This window comes from Penaeus chinensis, chromosome 36, assembly GCF_019202785.1.
Source record: "Penaeus chinensis breed Huanghai No. 1 chromosome 36, ASM1920278v2, whole genome shotgun sequence".
Classification (NCBI taxonomy): domain Eukaryota; kingdom Metazoa; phylum Arthropoda; class Malacostraca; order Decapoda; family Penaeidae; genus Penaeus; species Penaeus chinensis.
Window position 1 is genome coordinate 2,280,340 of NC_061854.1, and position 17,500 is coordinate 2,297,839.

General features: G+C 43.7%; 2 protein-coding genes across 6 annotated transcripts in view; both read left to right on the forward strand.

Annotated features, from left to right (window-relative positions):
- Positions 1 to 230: 230 nt before the first annotated feature.
- On the forward strand, positions 231 to 2,168 carry LOC125045096 (tripartite motif-containing protein 59-like). The gene is made up of 3 exons (XM_047642197.1): positions 231 to 322; positions 669 to 1,412; positions 1,689 to 2,168. Exons 2-3 carry the CDS (start codon positions 738 to 740, stop codon positions 1,830 to 1,832), a joined length of 819 nt encoding a protein of 272 aa, XP_047498153.1. The 5' UTR covers positions 231 to 322; positions 669 to 737; the 3' UTR covers positions 1,833 to 2,168.
- A 12,084-nt stretch (positions 2,169 to 14,252) lies between these two features.
- Positions 14,253 to 17,500, forward strand: part of LOC125044558 (ninjurin-1-like) — a 29,703-nt gene continuing 26,455 nt past the window's right edge. For 3 of the 5 annotated variants that reach the window (XR_007116498.1, XM_047641262.1, XM_047641265.1), the window contains exon 1: positions 14,253 to 14,698. Coding sequence is in view for 4 of the 5 variants with exons in the window: in XM_047641262.1 (XP_047497218.1) it covers positions 14,600 to 14,698 (99 nt within the window). In the remaining variant the exon portion in view is untranslated. The remainder of the gene's footprint in view (positions 14,699 to 17,500) is intronic. The other 2 variants (XM_047641264.1, XM_047641263.1) reach the window with 2 other exon arrangements.

Sequence of the window (17,500 nt, forward strand, 5' to 3'; positions counted from 1 at the left end):
TCAAAACAATAGACTTTCCAGTTAAAAAAAATCCTTTAACACTGAAATATAGAGTGAAAAAAAAGATACACATACATCTTCTTCAACGCTAAATACTGAAATTACAGCGTTAACGCAAATAATCCGTATTAGCGAGAAGGAAAACCCGAGAGATGGGGCTAACGCGTTGCAACAAGACGATCGAGAATCTATATATTCGGACTGGCTGTGGATCTGGTAGCAGTTGCCAAGTTGGTTCCCTCCATAGAAGTGCTTCTTCCTACTACGTTCATAGCAGGAGGTCCTTTTCTTACTGTTTGTATTTGCACTTACGGAAGAGAAGGTAAGGTGGATTGGTGATCCTACTAAACATGCTTTAAATGTGTGTGTATGTGTGGAGAATATAGGTTCGTGTTCTGAATATAGCGTCAGCCAACGAAAAAGATTAAACTTAATCCTTATTCTTGCCTCTCGCTTGTACAGCATAAAGACTAAACAATTTCCACGTTATGAAGTTTTTAAGAAAAAGCTAGCATGAATAAGAATGTCTGAATGTTTAGTTTTGAAATATATTACATGCAATGGGCGCTAAAAAATAATCTAATGTGTGTCATACCATTTGTAATAATAATAATGATAATAGTAATAATACAGAATATATATATAAATCACATATAATTTGTTAACAGGTTCCGGCATATTTGGTATCGCTGTTTTTCTCCTGAATTTGTCACCGTTGATAGTGTTCCCGCAAAACCATGGATTGCAAGGTGTGCTACGGCAATTTCGACGACAGGGACGCCTGTCCAAGGAACCTGGGGTGCGGCCACTCCTTCTGCACCAGCTGCCTCAAAGGCATCCACTACGGGTCAACGCTGGAGTGCCCCGAGTGCCGCCACGAGCAGGAAGTCGAGGAGGTCGCCGCCCTGCCCGTCGGCTTCGGCGTCTTGAGGGCGGTGGAGGCGGCGCGCGGCGAGATCTCGACCCACAAGGACGAGGAGCAGGACGAGTGGGAGGCGCCCTTGTTCATCCTCCCGAGTCGTAAAGAGGACCTGCAGGAGGGCGGCAAGGTGAGCCTGGAGAACGAAGGGGCGGCCGATCTGGAGGTCTTGAAGAAGTCTAAGATCTACTTCTGCGCCGAGAAACTGGAGGAACTGAAGGACTACGAGCGTGTCCTCGGAGAATTCTCGGCGAACGTCCGGCACCAAATGCATTGCCTGGAGAAGCTCCTGCAGAGTCGACAGTCCGTGATCCATGCCCTGCAGACGGAGACGGTGAGGTGCCAGAAGGAGCAGGTGCCTGTCGAGGAAAAGAAGAAGGAACTGTTTGTTCGCAAGGAGCAGCTCGACGGCGCTTCCGGTTTAGAGGACACGGAGGACTTCCGGCCAAAGGAATATGTCGACCGCCGACATCGCCTCAAGAAGTTCCTCGAGGTGAGCTTTTTATTTCTGCTTTTCCCTTTGTCTCTCTATTTCTTTTTCGTGGCTTTCGTGAGGGGACTGGCAAAGGTTCGCTGCGTCTCCCAACAAGGGACTCCTGTATGATACTGAAAGGGAAAGAAATTAAGAATTAGATTTTAAAAACTTACCATTTTCATATCCTCACGTATCACTCTGCAGCTTTATTAAGATGACACAGAATAAAGCTTTACTTACCTATCCATTCTTTATTCAATTCTATACAAATATTCTTAATCCTTTTTGCCACAGATAGACAAGGAGGCACTGGGTCACCTACGCTCCATCGCCTCATACATCTGCCAAGACTATAAGCACTTACTGAGGGATAGTCAGCCAATGTACGCGCCAGAATCTGACCTCGTCCATCTCTTTACCGATATGAGGAGAATTTAATAAACACTGGAATGATTAGCTCAACGGAGAAGTCTGTCTCAACTTAAAGCTTTTAATGGATGTTGCTGTTGTTGCCTGAAGTATAGTGTGGAAGGAGGTATGGCATTTTTTCCCCAGTAGCGTAAACGAACATACGTGAAGCGTTTAAACGGAGCACATTTTAATTGATTGTATTATTCTACCGTGTGGACCGTAAGGCCAGGGAGGAGCTGTTAGGTTTAACATGGTTTAACTGTGATAGTCCTTATTAACATACAAGACGATATGCATTCATACATACACATATACATACATGCATTTGTATGTACAATACTTTAAAGGTTGAATAAATTTTGAACCCCAGATTGTATCTACTTCCCCATGCTTTTGATGTATCAGTTCATGAACCTCTTTTTATCCTGAATTTTTCCAGGCCTGGCGCTTTTGAAGAATACATTTTCTACATTCATGGAGCCTTGGTACTTCATCTAGCAAAGAATGGTGACGGTTTGATCCTTGTTGCACTAGATAGGTACTCCATAAGCTCACTCGTTCGAGATATTATCTTCCTTTCTCATGAACCGTTTACTGAGTTGCATTCCGTTTACGTGTGGATGGTCATGTATGTGTACATATATTAGGCCAAGAGCAGAGTACGTATTGGTAATGTTCACATGTTCTGGTAGCCATATTCACTACTCCAGTTTGAAAGATTTTGTACGTTCGTGTTCTCTGAAATTACTATTTCGAAAGAACAGGTCTACAAATATGAAAAAAAGAAATGTCACTCCTTATAAGACCTTCAGTATCATTCCAAATGTCTTTAGTGACTCGTCTTGAAATCCAGATGAAAGAGAATGAAATTATGTACCCGCTTTTTAGTATATGTTGTTTACTATCATCCTTGGGCATAAGATAAAACCTGCAGATCCATAGTCTAAGCAAACATAGTGCGCTTTCCATATTCTTATCTTCCCTCTCTCTCTCTCTCTCTCTCTCTCTCTCTCTCTCTCTCTCTCTCTCTCTCTCTCTCTCTCTCTCTCTCTCTCTCTCTCTCCCCCTCTCTCTCCCTCTCTCTCAGTATCTCTCTCTTCGACCATTATTACCAAGTGTGACTGTCGTACTAATAATGCAGTTCTAATCAAAAGTCGTTAGTTATATCGGTCTTTTCTAGGGTTGGTGACGAAACAACTTTCCTCTTGGAGTGTAATGTTGAACTAAGTGATTTCTGCAAACTCCATTTGTTCAAGGCCTACACCTGGCACGAATAAGTAGTGTGTAACTTCGTGAGGATATACGGTCGCCTAAATTGGCTAGGACAGACATTTGAGTCACTGTTGAGAAAGGTTCAGAACCAGGTGTAAACCACCTATTCGCAATATATATGTAGATAGATCGATAGATATATAGATAGATAGAGAGATGTATACAAAAATGCATATATAAATACACACACACACACACAAAAATATATATACATATATATATGTGTCTGTGTGTGTGTGTGTGTATGTGTGTGTGTGTGTGTGTGTGTGTGTGTGTGTGTGTGTGTGTGTGTGTGTGTGTGTGTGTGTGTGTGTGTGTGTGTGTGTGTGTGTGTACCCGACAGTGATAAAGATGTGACAATTTCTAAAAAAAAATCTGTTTAATGACCACATATAGATAGAGAGATAAACAAATAAACAGATAGATATAGATTCTTAGATAGATCGATATAATGTATATAAAAACATTCAGTTTCATCATATAATTTGCATGGCCAGAATGACTCAAATACATGTCTTAAAGGTTATTTATATGACTTTTTTGTCCTCAACTCTCTTGTTAGATGATTAAGTTGTTAGACTGAAGTTAGGCAATAGTTGAGAATTAGTTAGCTGGTTGCGTTTGTTTACTTAGGAATTACTTAGACGTTCATTCCTTGCAGTAACTAATTGATTCGTATTACAGAGGTCATCGGTATCAGACGAAAGGTAGATAGACAGATAGATAGATAGATACAGATAGATACACACATACACGCATGTTCACATAAACACTATATATTTCCTATTACGTATTTTAGAGTGCATTTTCATACGCCATAAATGGTTTTATTTTTTTATTTTTTTTTTTTTTAGATTCAGTATTAGGTCTGACTCACCATTCGATAAGTCTCAGATAAGAGAATAAAATAGTCACAAAGTATCATTAACATATTTCTTTTTATTACTGTTATTTCAATATACAAACATAATGATTTGTTTTCCTGCTTTAGTTTTTTTCTAATTTTTCTTCTCAGCTTATTTCATTTTCAATACATTTTTATCTCTCTTAACACATCGAATTCTAATCTATATCACACACGAAAGAGAACGAATTTCATCCTTGACAAAAAAAAATAAAATGTTTTAACCGTTAAATGAATGGCAATGGGGGGAGGTGGGGATTGAGGAGGGGGTGGGGGTGTTGCAGATTGATTAACGCGGTAAATCAGCGAACCGGCACCTTGCAGCGAGAGGAAACGAGGCTGTTAGGGTTTAACTGCCTCATTTCCAGCGCGTTTGATCGGGGAGGGGGAGGGGGGAGGGGAGAGGAGGGGAGGGAGAGGAGAGGAGAGGAGAGGGGAGGGGGAGGGAAGGGGGGGAGGGGGGATAGAGGGGGAGGGGAGAAGAGAGGGGGAGGGGGAGGGGGAGAGGAGGGGGTAGGGGAGAGGGAGGGGAGGGGGGGGAGGGAAGAGGAGAGGGGGAGGGGGAGTGGGAGGTAAGAGAGGGGGAGTGGGGAGAAGAAAGGGGAGAGAGGGGGGGGTGGGGAGGGAAAAAAAAAAGAGAAGGGGAAAAAGGGGGAGGGGGGAAGGGGAGGAAAAGGGGAAGGGGGGGGGAATTTAGGTAGGGTAGGGAGTTGGTGGGGTTTGTTTAGGGGTGGAGGGTGGGGGGGGGAGGGCGGATAGGGGATGGGGATAGGCAGTGGGCGGGGCGGGGGGGGGAGATGGGAGTGGTGGGAGGGAGGGAGGGGTGGTGGTATGTTTTTGTGCCTGTAGCCGAATTTCGTTAGCTACTTGTTTTGTCGTTCCCCGTTCCTTACTGCGCAATTTTTTGCGTCTCCTTTTTCACTTTGTTTTGGGGTTTATTTACTTTTTTTTGTTTTCTTTCTTTTTTTTTCTTTTTTTTTTTTTTTTTGTTATTTTTGAATTTTTTTTTCTTTATTTTGTTTTTTCTTTTTTTTATTTTTTTTTTTTTTTTGTTCCTTTTTTTCTTTTTTTTTTTTTTTCTTTTTTTCTTTTTCTTTTTCTTCCCCTCCGGTTTCCCTTTTTTCTCTTCCCCTTTTTCTTTTCTCTTCTCTTTTTTTTTCCCTTTTTCCTTTCTGTCTTTTTTTCTCCTTTTTTACAAAACCCCCCCAAATTAAAAACCCCAATCAAAACCATTACACCAAAACCCCCAAGTACCCCAAAAACAAATATAAATAACCCATACCAAAAAAACAAAAAAAAAAAATACAATAAAAAGAAAAAAAATCAAAAACCCAATTAAAAACCAAAATTCCAAAGAAATTAAAATATTAAAAAGGTTTATTTCGTGAATGAATATAAAATAATATATATATGCTGGTTTTTCCCTTTAAATAAAAAAATAGTTTTTTTGAAATTGACTTAAAAAAAAATGATAAAAAAATATAGCTACCAATGTTGATAAACAAAAAAAAAATAAAAAATAAATAAATACAAACACACACACACACACAACACACACAACCCACACACAAAACACAACAATATATATAAAAAAATATAAATAATATAAATAAATTTTGTGTGTGTGGTGTGTAGTTGGTGTGATAGTGTGTGGTTTGTGATCTTGTGTGTGATATACACACATACACACCACACACACATAAAATATATATAAATATATAAATATATAATAATTTAAATATAAAAAAAAAAAAATAAATATTCATGTCCAAAAAAAGCATATATAAGTGTTGGTGTGTGTTTACAAATACACACACACAACACACACACACACACACAAATATATATAAATATATATAATATATAAATATATAATATTTAATATGTATATACAAATAATATCACCAAAGAGTCAATACTATTTTAATCAACTAAATATCAGCCAACCTGTCATCAATTAAAGAGAAAAAAACAAAAATAAAGGGTATATATGACAACTTAGGTCATATTAACCCTTCTCAAGATCTTTTTTATATGAAGGAGCTATATTTCACTCTTGATATCTCGAAATAAAAATATTAAATACAGGTGAGGATATTATTCCAAGAAACTTGTCACCTTTATTTTTTTTATTTGTTCTTCTCCCTTTTTTTTTTCCCCTTCCCCTTTCCCCCCTTCCTTCCTCCCTTCCCTTCCCCCCTTTTCCCCTTTTCCCCTTTTTCCCCTCTTCCCTCCTCCTTTCCCTTTCCCCCATTCCCTTTCCCCCTTTCCCTCCCCCTTTCCCTTCCCCCTTCCCTTCCTCCTTTCCCCCTTTCCCCTTTCCCTTCCCCTTTCCCTTCCTCCATTTCCCTTCCTCCTTTCCCTTCCTCCTTCCATTCCTCCTTTCCCCCTTCCTCCTTTCCCTCCTCCTTTCCCATTCCTCCTTTCCCCCTTCCCCCTTTCCCTTCCCCTTTGCTTTCCCCCTTCCCCTTCCTCCTTTTAATCCTCCTTCCCTTCCTCCTTCCCCCCCCTTTGCTTCCTCCTTTTCCCTTCCTCCTTCTTCCCGTCCTCCTTTCCCCTTCCTCCTTCCCTTCCCCTTTCCCTTCCTCCTTTCCCTTCCTCCTTTCTTCCTCCTTTTTTCCCCTTTCCTTTCCCTTTTCCCCCTTTCCCCCTTTACCCATCTCCTTTCCCTTCCTCTTTCCCTCCTCCCTTTTCCCCTTTCCCCCTTTCCCCTTCCTTTTCCTTCCCCTTCCTCCCCCCCCCTTTCCCATTTCCCCTTTTTCCCCCCTTTCCTCCTTTCCCCCTTCCCTTTTCCCCCCTTTCCCCCTTTCCCTTCCTCCTTTTCCCCCTTTTCCCCTCTTTCCCTTCTCCTTTTCCTCCCCTTTGCTTTCCTCCTTTCCCTTCCTCCTTTCCCTTCCCCCTTTCCCTTCCTCCTTCCCCCCTTCTCCTTTCCCTTCCTTTTTTCCCTTCCTCCTTTCCCTCCTCCTTTCCCCTACCCCTTTTCCCCTTCCTCCTTTCCCTTCCTCCTTTCCCTTCCCCCCTTTCCCTTCCTCCTTTCATTTCCTCCTTTACCTTCCTCCTTTCCCTTTTCCCCCTTTCCTTCCCCCCTTCCCCTTTCCCTTCCTCCTTTCCCTTCCTTTCCCTTCCTTTTTTCCCCTTCCTCCTTTCCCTTCCTCCTTTCCCTTCCTTCCTTTCCCTTCCCCCTTTTCCCCTTCCTTCCTTTTCCCCTTCCTCCTTCCCTTCCTCCTTTCCTTCCTTTCCTTCCCCTTTTCCCTTCCTCCTTCCCTCCTTTCCCCTTCCTCCTTTCCCTTCCTTTTTTTCCCCTTTTTTTCCCTTCTCCCCCTTCCTCCTTTCCTCTTCCTTTCCTTCTCATTTCCCTTCCTCTTTCCCTTCCTCCTTTCTTCCCGCCCTTTTCCCTTCCTCCTTTCCCTTCCTCTTTTCCCTTCCTCTTTTTTCCTTCCCCCCTGCCCTTCCTTTTTTCCCCTTCCTCCTTTCCCTTCCTCCTTTCCCCTTCCTCCTTTTCCTTTCCCCTCTTTCCCTTCCTCCTCCCCCTTCCTCCTTTCCCTTCCTCCTTCTCCTTCCTCCTTTTCCTTCCTCCTTTCCCTTCCTCTTTTCCCTTCCTCTTTTTTTCCTTCCTCCTGTCCCTTTCTCCTTCCCCTTCCTCCTTCCCCTTCCTCCATTCCCTTCCTCCTTTCCCCCTTCCCCTTTCCCCCTTCCTCCTTTCCCCTTGCTCCTTTCCCTTCCCCCTTTTTCCCTTCCTCCTTTTCCCTTCCTCCTTCCCCCTTCCTTTTTTCCCTTCCTCCGGGTCCCTTCCCCCTTCCTTTCCCTTCCTCTTCCCTTCCTCCTTCCCCTTCCTCCTTCCTTCCTCCTTTCCCTTCCTCCTTTTCCCTTCCCCCTTTCCCCCTTCCTCCTTTCCCTTCCTCCATTCCCTTCTTCCTTTCCCTTCCTCCTTCCCCTTCTTTTTTCCCTTCCTCCGGTCCCTTCCTCCTTTCCCCTTCTCCTGCCCCTTCTCCTTCCCCCCTTCCTCCTTTCCCTTCATTTTTCCTTCCTCCTGTCCCTACCTCCTTTCCCTTTTCCCCCTGCCCCTCCTCCTTCCCCCCTTCCCCCGTTCCCCTTCCTTTTTTCCCTTCCCCCTGCCCCTTTCCTCCTTTCCCTTCCTCCTGCCCCTTCCCCCTTTCCCCCCCTTTCCTCCTTCCCTCCTTTTTTTTCCCTTCCTCCTTTTCCCTTCCTCCTTCCCCTTCCTCCTGTCCCTTCCTCCTTTCCCTTCCTCCCGCCCCTTCCTCCTTTCCCCCTTCCCCCTTTCCCTTCCTTTTTTCCCTTCCTCCTGTCCCTTCCTCCTTTCCCCCCCCTTCCCCTTCTCCTTTCCCCCCCCTTTCCCCCCTTCCCCTTTTCCCCCTTCCTCCTTCCCCCCCCCCTTCCCCCCTTTTTTCCTCCTTTTCCCCTTTCCCCACCTTTTCCCTTCGTCCTTTTCCCCTCTCCTTTCCCCTTCCTTTTTTCCCTCCCTCTTTCCCCCCCTTCCTCTTTCCCTTCCTCCTTTCCCCCTTTCCTCCTTTCCTTCCTCTTATCCATCCTCCTTCCCCCATTCCTCCTTTCCTTCCTCCTTATCCCCTTCCTCCTTCCCCTTCCCCCTTTTCCCCTTCCCCTTTCCCTACCTCCTTCCCTCCCCTTCCTCCTTCCCATCCCTTTCCCCTTTCCCCCTTCCCCCTTTCCTCCTTCCCCCCCTCCTCCTTTCCCTTCCCCTTTCCCTTCCCCTTTTTCCCTTCCTCCTTTCCTTCCCCTTTCCCCTCCTCCTTTCCCTTCCTCCTTCCCTTCCCCCTTTTCCCTTCCTCCTCCCCCCCTTTTCCCCCTTCCCTACCTCCTTTCCCTTCCTCCTTCCCCCCTTCCCCCTTCCCCTTCCCCCTTTTCCCCTTCCCTTTCCCTCCTCCTTTCCCCTTTTTTTTCCCCCCCTTTTTCCCCCTTCCCCCTTTTCCTCCCCTTTCCCTTCCTCCTTCCCTTCCCCCTTTTCCCCTTCCCCCTTTTCCCCCTTTTCCTCCTTTCCCTTCTTTTATCCATTCCCCCTTTCCCCCCCTTTCCCTCCCCTTTTCCCCTTCCTCTTTCCAATCCTCCTATTCCCCTTTCCCCCTTCCCTCCTTCCCCCTTCCTCCTTTCCCCTTCCTCTTCCCTTCCTCCTTTCCCTTCCTCCTTCCCTTCCTCCTCCCTTCCTCCTTCTCCCCGCCTCTTCCCCCTTCCTCCTTTCCCTTCCTCCTTTCCCATCCTCCTTTCCTTCCCCTTTCCCTCCTCCTTCTCCCCTTCCCCTTCCCCTTCTCCTTTCCCTCCTCCTTTCCCTTCCTCCTTTCCCTTCCTCCTTTCCCTTCCTCCTTCTCCCCTTCCTCCTTCCCCTTCCTCCTTTCCCCCTTCCTCCTTTTCCCTTCCTCCTTCCCCCCTTCCTCCTTTCCCTTCCTCCTTTCCCTTCCTCCTTCCCCTTCCTCCTTCCCCCCTTCCTCCTTTCCCTTCCTCCTTTCCCTTCCTCCTTTCCCTTCCTCCTTTCCCTTCCTCCTTTCCCCTCCTCCTTTCCCTTCCTCCTTTCCCTTCCTCCTTTCCCTTCCTCCTCCCCCCCTTCCTCCTTCCCCTTCCTCCTTTCCCTTCCTCCTTCCCCCCTTCCTCCTTCCCCTTCCACCTTTCCCTTCGTCCTTTCCCTTCCTCCTTTCCCTTCCTTTTTTCCCTCCCTCTTTCCCCCCTTCCTCCTTTCCCCCTTCCTCCTTTCCCCTTTCCTCCTTTCCCTTCCTCTTATCCATTCCTCCTTCCCCCCTTCCTCCTTTCCCTTCCTCCTTTCCATTCCCCCTATTCCCCTTTATCCCCCTTCCTCCTTTCCCCCTTCCTTCTTTCCCTTCCTCTTTTCCATTCCTCCTATTCCCCTTTCTCCTTCTCTCCTTTCTCCCTGACTCAATTCCCCTCCTGCCACTCCCCCTTTCCCCTTTCTCTTTTCCCCCTTTCTCCTTCCCCGCTTTCTCCTTTCCTCCTCTCTCCTCTCCCCCTTTAACCCTTTCTCCTTTCCCCCTTTCCCCCTTTCCCCCTTTTCCCCTTTTCCCCTTTCCCCCTTTCCCCCTTTCCCCCTTTCCCCCTTTCCCCCTTTCCCCCTTTCCCCTTTCCCCCTTTCCCCTTTACCCCTTTCCCGCCTTGGGGTCAGGTAGGGATTCAGGTGCGCGGGCTGTCGCGACTGTGTGAGCCTCGGACACCTCTATTGATTACTCTGCGAGACCCTCACCTGTGCTGGCGGTGAGGAGATCAATGCGGGCTGTGAAGGGGAGAGGGAGCGGAGATGGTGGATGGAGAGAGAGTGGGAAGGGAGATGGAAAGAGGTGGGGGGAGGGAGAGGAAGGGATATGGAAGGGAGGTAGATGGAGGGAAAGGAGGGGGAGGGAGAGGGAAAGGGATAAGGGAAGAGATAAGAGAGGAGGGAGAGGAAGGGAGAGGGAAAGAGGGGAAGAGGTAGGAGGGATGGAGGGGAAGGGAGAGGAAAGGAGGAGGAAGCTACGGATAGGGGGAAAGGAACGGAGGGAAGGTAAGGGAGAGGGAAGGGGGAAAGGAGAGGGGAAGGAGCGAAAGGAGGGGAAGGGGGAAGGAGGGGAAAGAAGAGGGAGGGAGAGGGAAGGGAGTGAAAAGGAGAGGGAGGCAGGGGAAGGAAGAGGGAATGGGGGGAAGGGAGAGGGAAAGAGGGAGGGAGGGGAAGAGAGAGAAAAAGAGGGGAAGGGAGAGGGAAGGAACGGAATGGGGGGGAAAGCAGAGAGAATGAGGAAACGAAGGAAAGGTAGAGGGAAAGAGGACAAGGAAGATGAAATAGAGCGAAGGAAGACAAAAGGAGCAGAGGAAGGGAAAGAGAAAGGGACTGGGAGGAAGGAGGAGAGGAAGGAGGAGAGGGAGTTGAAAGTTGCAAACGGCTCCGGAACCAAAATCGAAATTGCGTTTGCAACACGTCGACAGGTGTAGTTAGTACAGTGATTAAGCTCAATGGTCTTGGATCGAGTTTTTGAGTGAAAGGGGGTTGGGGGAGAGGGAGGGGGGAGGTCTTGAGGGGAAGGAGCGAGGCAACAAGTAGAACATCTTTGGGTCAAATCTGTGAGAGATGATGATGGAAGAGAGAGAGAGAGGGTAGGAAGAAAAAGAGAGAGGGGAGGAGAGAGAGAGAGAGAGAGAGAGAGAGAAGAGAGAGAGAGAGAGAGAGAGAGAGAGAGAGAGAGAGAGAAAGGTAGGAGGAGAAAAAGAGAGAAAGAGAGGTAGGAAGAGAAAGAAAGAGGGGGAGGGAGCGAGAAAGAGAGAGAGAGAGAGAGAGAGAGAGAGAGAGAGAGAGAGAGAGAGAGAGAGAGAGAGAGAGAGAGAGAGAGAGAGAGGACAAAAGAGAGAATAAAATAAAGGAACTTGTGACTTGCAGTTATTTCAGCAAGTTAACCCCCTCGATGACACGACCTGTGACTCATCCAGCGATCGTATCGAAGATTAGTCACCGTAATTGAGTCGTTTTTTTTTCGTTTTTTTTTTCCACGATTTGGTCGATTCGATTGCCGTTGCCTGAGGTGTGTTGTTTACTTCTTTTTCCATATTTTTTTTTTTTTTAAGGTTCATCTGAACTGTTATGTTTGTTTGTTTCTGTTCTTGCTTTTGTTGTTGGTGGTGCTATTGCCGTTGTTGTTGTTATTATCGTTGTTTTACCCTATAAAACGGTTGTTTTTTTTTAAATACCGTCGTCAAGCTGAGAATAAAAAGAAAATAATATTTGTTTGGATCTTCTATTGCAGCATTTATACGTGATAGAAGAGTTAAATATTGGTTTAGAGACATTGTAGTGTATATTCAGCCCAGTCTCTGATGGATGACAAATGGCCAGCAGATATGCATTCGAATAATACGCATACACATTATTTATAGTATGTTATACACAAACACACGTGATGATTTTTTAACAACAAGGTAAAGGCCAATAATTACAGGACCGCCAATTGGCCTGTTCGCCCTTTGTTAAGAACCACCAAAAGTCGGCAAAAGTTATTACTGTTTGACTTCTAATTTTGCAAGTGTGATAGCGTGACATTGTTTTTTTTTCTTTCTATTGTTTCATGTTTATTTACTTTTTTTGTTGTTGTTGTTGTTGAGTTTTGCTCGACCACGTAAACTGCTCTTTCTAACTGGTAAGTGATTTCTCTGTACGTTAATTAATGTCCGAGGCCAGTTCATATTTAGTCTTAATTGAATTGAGTCATTAAACACGTCATAAGCTTTATTCGATTATTTTATTATCATTATTATCATTTATCATTATCATTATTATTATTATTATTATTATTATTATCATTACTATTAGTATTATTGTTGTTGTTGTTATTATTATCATTATCACTATTGTTGCTTTTGTTGTTATTTTATCAGTAATGTTATTGTTATTATTATTATTATTATTATTATTATTATTATTATTATTATTATTATAGTTAGTATCATTATCAATAATATCATTATCATTATTACTATTATCAATAATATTATTATTATTATTACTATGATCATTACTATTATCATTATCATTATCATTATCATTATTATTTTTATTACAGGATACAGCTCCGCTTATCATCACGATAACAGGAATAGGCCTATTCTCTTCATTATATCATCATCACCATTGCAATACAAAGCGACACTAAATAAATTTATCGCTATAACACTACAACTTCTCTCACAATCAACACTGTTATATTACACGAAATACAACACCTACCTACCTACCTACCTACCTATTGTGGTTGTTTGACGTTTGAATTGCTTGCCTACTGGTACTAAGTTTATATATTTTGTTCAGTATTAATCTATTGTTCCTGAAAAGAAAATGTCGTTGGTAGAATTTCAGGGCAATTAAAGATTGGTGTTGCTTATTGAATCTCAAAAAAGTAATAATAATAATGATAATGATAATAATAATAATAATAATAATAATAATAATAATAATAATAATAATAATAATAATAATAATGATAATGATAATAATAATTATGATAATAATAATAATAATAATAATAATAATAATAATAATAATAATAATAATAATAATAATGATAATGATAATAATGATAATAATAATTATCAGTTTTGATAAGAGTTAAGACGTGACAATTTCCAGAATTATTTTGTGTCCTTGGTTGGTCGTAATGTTATAGAAGAGTGAAAACAAAAATTGATTGAGATTGAAACAAGGCTTATCATGTTTAGTAAAAGATAAGAACAGGATTTTTTTTTTTTTTTTTTTTTTTTTTTTGTTAATTGAAAGTATCTTATATGTTTTTGTTTTTTGTTTTTCTATGGGAGGGCAGCTTCTTTGGTCAGTTTAGAATGATCATGCACTAACTGTTATGATAGCTATTAGATAACCATTTTACGAGGAAAGTTACAGTATTTCATATATATGTTTTCTGAATATACTTGAAATAATTAATGATCGTTTTTCGTTCTTCTTTTATTTCATTTTCTGAAGGAAATATCACAGTTTTTTTTTTTATTGTTTTTCGTTTTTCTTTTATTTCATTTTCTGAAGGAAATATCGCATTTACTTTTTTTTTTTTTTTTTTTTTTTTTTTGCGTACATCGTATTTTTTTCCGCGACTTTTCTTCCCGTTTCCCATAATAGTTTTTCCCCCGTGACCACGCCCCCATCAGGTGGAAGGTGCTCGGAAATAACAGTCCTTATTCACCTGGAAATGGTTTGACCTTCAGAAGAAACGCTAACTCATTGTATCTGGGAGTTCCTTGGGGGAGAGGTAATTTCTTTTCATTTTCTTTTTTGAAGATAATGAACGTGACGACTGTTTTTGATAACCGTCAAGATTGCTAGATTTAGAAGGTAAAAATAGTGAAAGTTGAAGGGCGGAGATATCTGTCAACCACTTCCGGTTTGACTCCCGGCTTGTCAATCGCGCTACGAAACTTGATCGGTTTATACAAGAGGGAATGGGAGTTAATAGATAATATTGTAAATTAATTTTCTTTAAACATATGCGGGGAAGGTATTTATTTCTCTTCTCTAAATTGCTGACTTTGATATGCAAATGAATACTTCAGATTGTACACGACCGCTCGAGATGCTCTTCATTGAGACTATATCCCGAGCTTCAACCCTTGCAGCATAAAATGTAGCAATGCACATATTGACACTCCACCTCCTCCCCCATATCCCGTGTTTGTGTAGCGCGGCAGTCTGGTCGTCGGCGACACAGCCCTCGGCCCCTTCACAGCCCTCAGCGCACCTGTGGACTCGCGAGTGAAGTTTACAAGCGAGCTCATTGGTCGCCCAGACGCCAGAGGGGACACACCGCACTCGCTCGCTCCCCTCCCTTACCCTCGCTCCCTTTACCTGCTTCCCTATTTTTTTTATACCTTCGCTCTAGATTCATACGTGTTGCCTTACCCTACTACCCTTTACTTACACCACCCTCCCCAGTCCTTATTTTATCCGTTCACCGTTCAAAACAAGTGCCAAGGGAAGAAGACGAGGACAAAAAAGTTCTCGTTCACGGCTGAACGTGGGACGACCCGATCGGTATAGCGAGGCCAGTGCCTGCGAGGGAGAGGACTCGAGCGGAGGACGAGAACAGAGCTTGCCTGACGTCGATTGTGGATGTCGAGTCGACTCTTCACTCCGACAAACAAGGTGGACGCACTCAAAGACACCAACGGCACCGCCATGTCCGTGGAACCTCAAGTAATGACAGTAGGCGTACGTACCCTGCATGGAGTCCTTTTTTATTAAGTGGAATCTGGAGCTGTTTTGTGTCTACTTTTACGAACTTCTGGAGGATGTGTTACAGTGTGTGAATTCTGTGTCGCGTCACGTTATCGTATATGTATTATATATTTTTTCTTGCCTTCATGTCGTGCATTTTAAACGTTTCGTGGGATGAGTGTTAGAGACGGACATAAAATAATGATAATAGTAATGAAAATGATAATAGTAATACAAATCTTGATGATGAATATGATAAAATAATAAAAATGATGATAACAAAGATAAATAAGAGACGAGAGGGACTTGCCATAACACACAGGTATTTTAAGTAACTTCCCAATGATTTTTAACGTAAGTGGTGCCTGCTCTCCAGACCTGAGTGGATGGTAGGCACTGTTAAACTAGTGTTAAGATGTTTGTAAATCCTCATTGCTGTGTTTAAACCCCTTTATTAGCAAGTGAAGAGTATTTCGAAATACAGTGACTGCTATGAGTAAGGTGAAAGTGTCTGAACAAATATGAAAGTCAGCATTGGGATATATTAGTCATCGATACTTAGATATTGCGTTCATTACATTCCTGACAAATTTTCATTTCATAATGAGTTCCTATAACGCAAGTGACACGTTTTTAAAGAATATGTTTACACTATCCCGATAACTAGCTTTATGAACCTTATTTTGCCACTTTATAAAAAGACATATCGTGTTTACGTAAACATAAATACAATTACCTAGAACAAACGATAATAATAATAAGAAGAAGAACTCAAAACACCATCTAATTCCCCCCTCTCCTTCTCTATCGTGCCAAAAAAATCGAGGACTCACAAAACCTTGCATGTTCTAGTCTAACACCGTTCCACGCGCCCGTCGGAACGCTCATGCATATTTGACCATGCAAAGGGATAAAGATATCGTTAATCAATGTGTTTATCAGTCGATTTTGATGGACTGTGCTTCATTTTATTGGACAGTGAAGGGAAAAGGTGATAGGTGGGTAGTTAGTATAACGGTTCTAAGGCCAACGTATTTAGACACAGACACAGGGGCGGAAAATACGTCAACTTTTTCCAACTGCATTGTTTACAGTCAGGCACCCACGCACGCACATCCGAGTGAACTGGAATTGGGGAAATGTATATGTGTGAGATTAGTGGATTATATTATGCGTGCTTTTTTGTGTTTAGTTATTCATCGGATTTAGTTTTATAATATCTGCGTTGTCTTCTAAAGCGTGTGTGTTTTCTAAACCGTATATCTCCATATAACTTAGCTTAACTTTTCGCCTGCTTAAAAATGAGTTAAGGTGAAGATATGAACTTGGGTGGATGAGATGTATCATGACTTCATATTAAGTTTCATTTCGCTTGGCTTTGTCGCCTCATTTTTCTCGTTAGAATGTAACTATAGTTATTGCATTTTTTTCTTGTATTATGTCGGTCACTTCTTTTTTTCTTTTTTACTTTCTGCCAAACCTCGATATGTATTTAATTCTCTCCATGCGCTATAATTTTATTTTTTTCTTATTGGTAAACCCCCCCCCCCCCCTTTATAAATACCTATTCCTTCGCCTGATATCCACCACCACTCATCCTTATACCTCTTACTCCCTGATATACACCTATAACACGCCATTCCTCCTCCCCCCCCCCTTATATCCCTCCTCCGAGATGCTCTAACCACCCCCCTCTTCCCTCTCCCTTTTCCTTCCTCCCTCCCCTCCCCTCCCCCATTACTTAACCTCACTTCCTCATTCGTTTATTTTCTCCCCCTCCCCCCTGATAGGCATCAACCACCCCTCCCCCCTTCCCCCATATACTCCCTCTCTCTGGCACGCATCAGCAACCCCCATTGCATCATACTTCCCTCCCTTAGACCACTCCCTCTCCCTGACAGCCTCTTTCATACACCCCCCCCCCCGCTAATGTACACCCCTACCCTCCCCTCCTCGTATCCACCTCCTCCTCTTATACTCTACCACCCCCATTACCCTCTCCCTCTCACCATTAACCCCCTATCTCTCCCTTTAACCCCCTCCCCCTCTACCCCATTAACCCCCTCCCCCTCGTCCCCATTAACCCCCTCCCCCTCTACCCCATTAACCCTCTCTCTCTCCCCTTTAACCCCCTCCCCCTCTACCCCATTAACCCCCTCTCTCTCTCCCCTTTAACCCCCTCCCCCTCTACCCCATTAACCCCCTCTCTCTCTCCCCTTTAACCCCCTCCCCCTCTACCCCAATAACCCTCTCCCTCCCCCATTACCTCCCCCCTCTCTCCCCACCTATAGTTTCCATTGTTATCACGGCAACAACCCCGGAACTGACGCGTGAATTGGCCCGCGTCTGTGTCTGTGTTGTGGTCGGGAACGTGTGTATGTGTGCGTGTGCGTGTGTTGTGTGTGTTGTGTGCGTTGTGTGTGTTGTGTGTGTTGTGTGCGTTGTGTGTGTGTGTGTTGTGTGTGTTGTGTGTGTTGTGTGCGTTGTGTGTATTGTGTGTGTTGTGTGTGTTGTGTGCGTTGTGTGCGTTGTGTGCGTTGTGTGTGTTGTGTTCCTTCCAGATTATCAGTGAGGATAGATTACTTGTGGGATTTTTTTTTTTTTTTTTTTTGGTGGGGGGATGCGGGCGTAGGGAAGTTTGGGAGGGAGGGGGGGTGGAGGGAGATTAGAGACCTTGACTTTATTTTCACTCTCTCTCTCTCTCTCTCTCTCTCTGTTTTTCTTTTATTTTCTTTTTCTTTTTGTGGGGAGAGGGAAAGAAGGGAAGGATTAAAGACCTTTCTTATTTTCTATCTT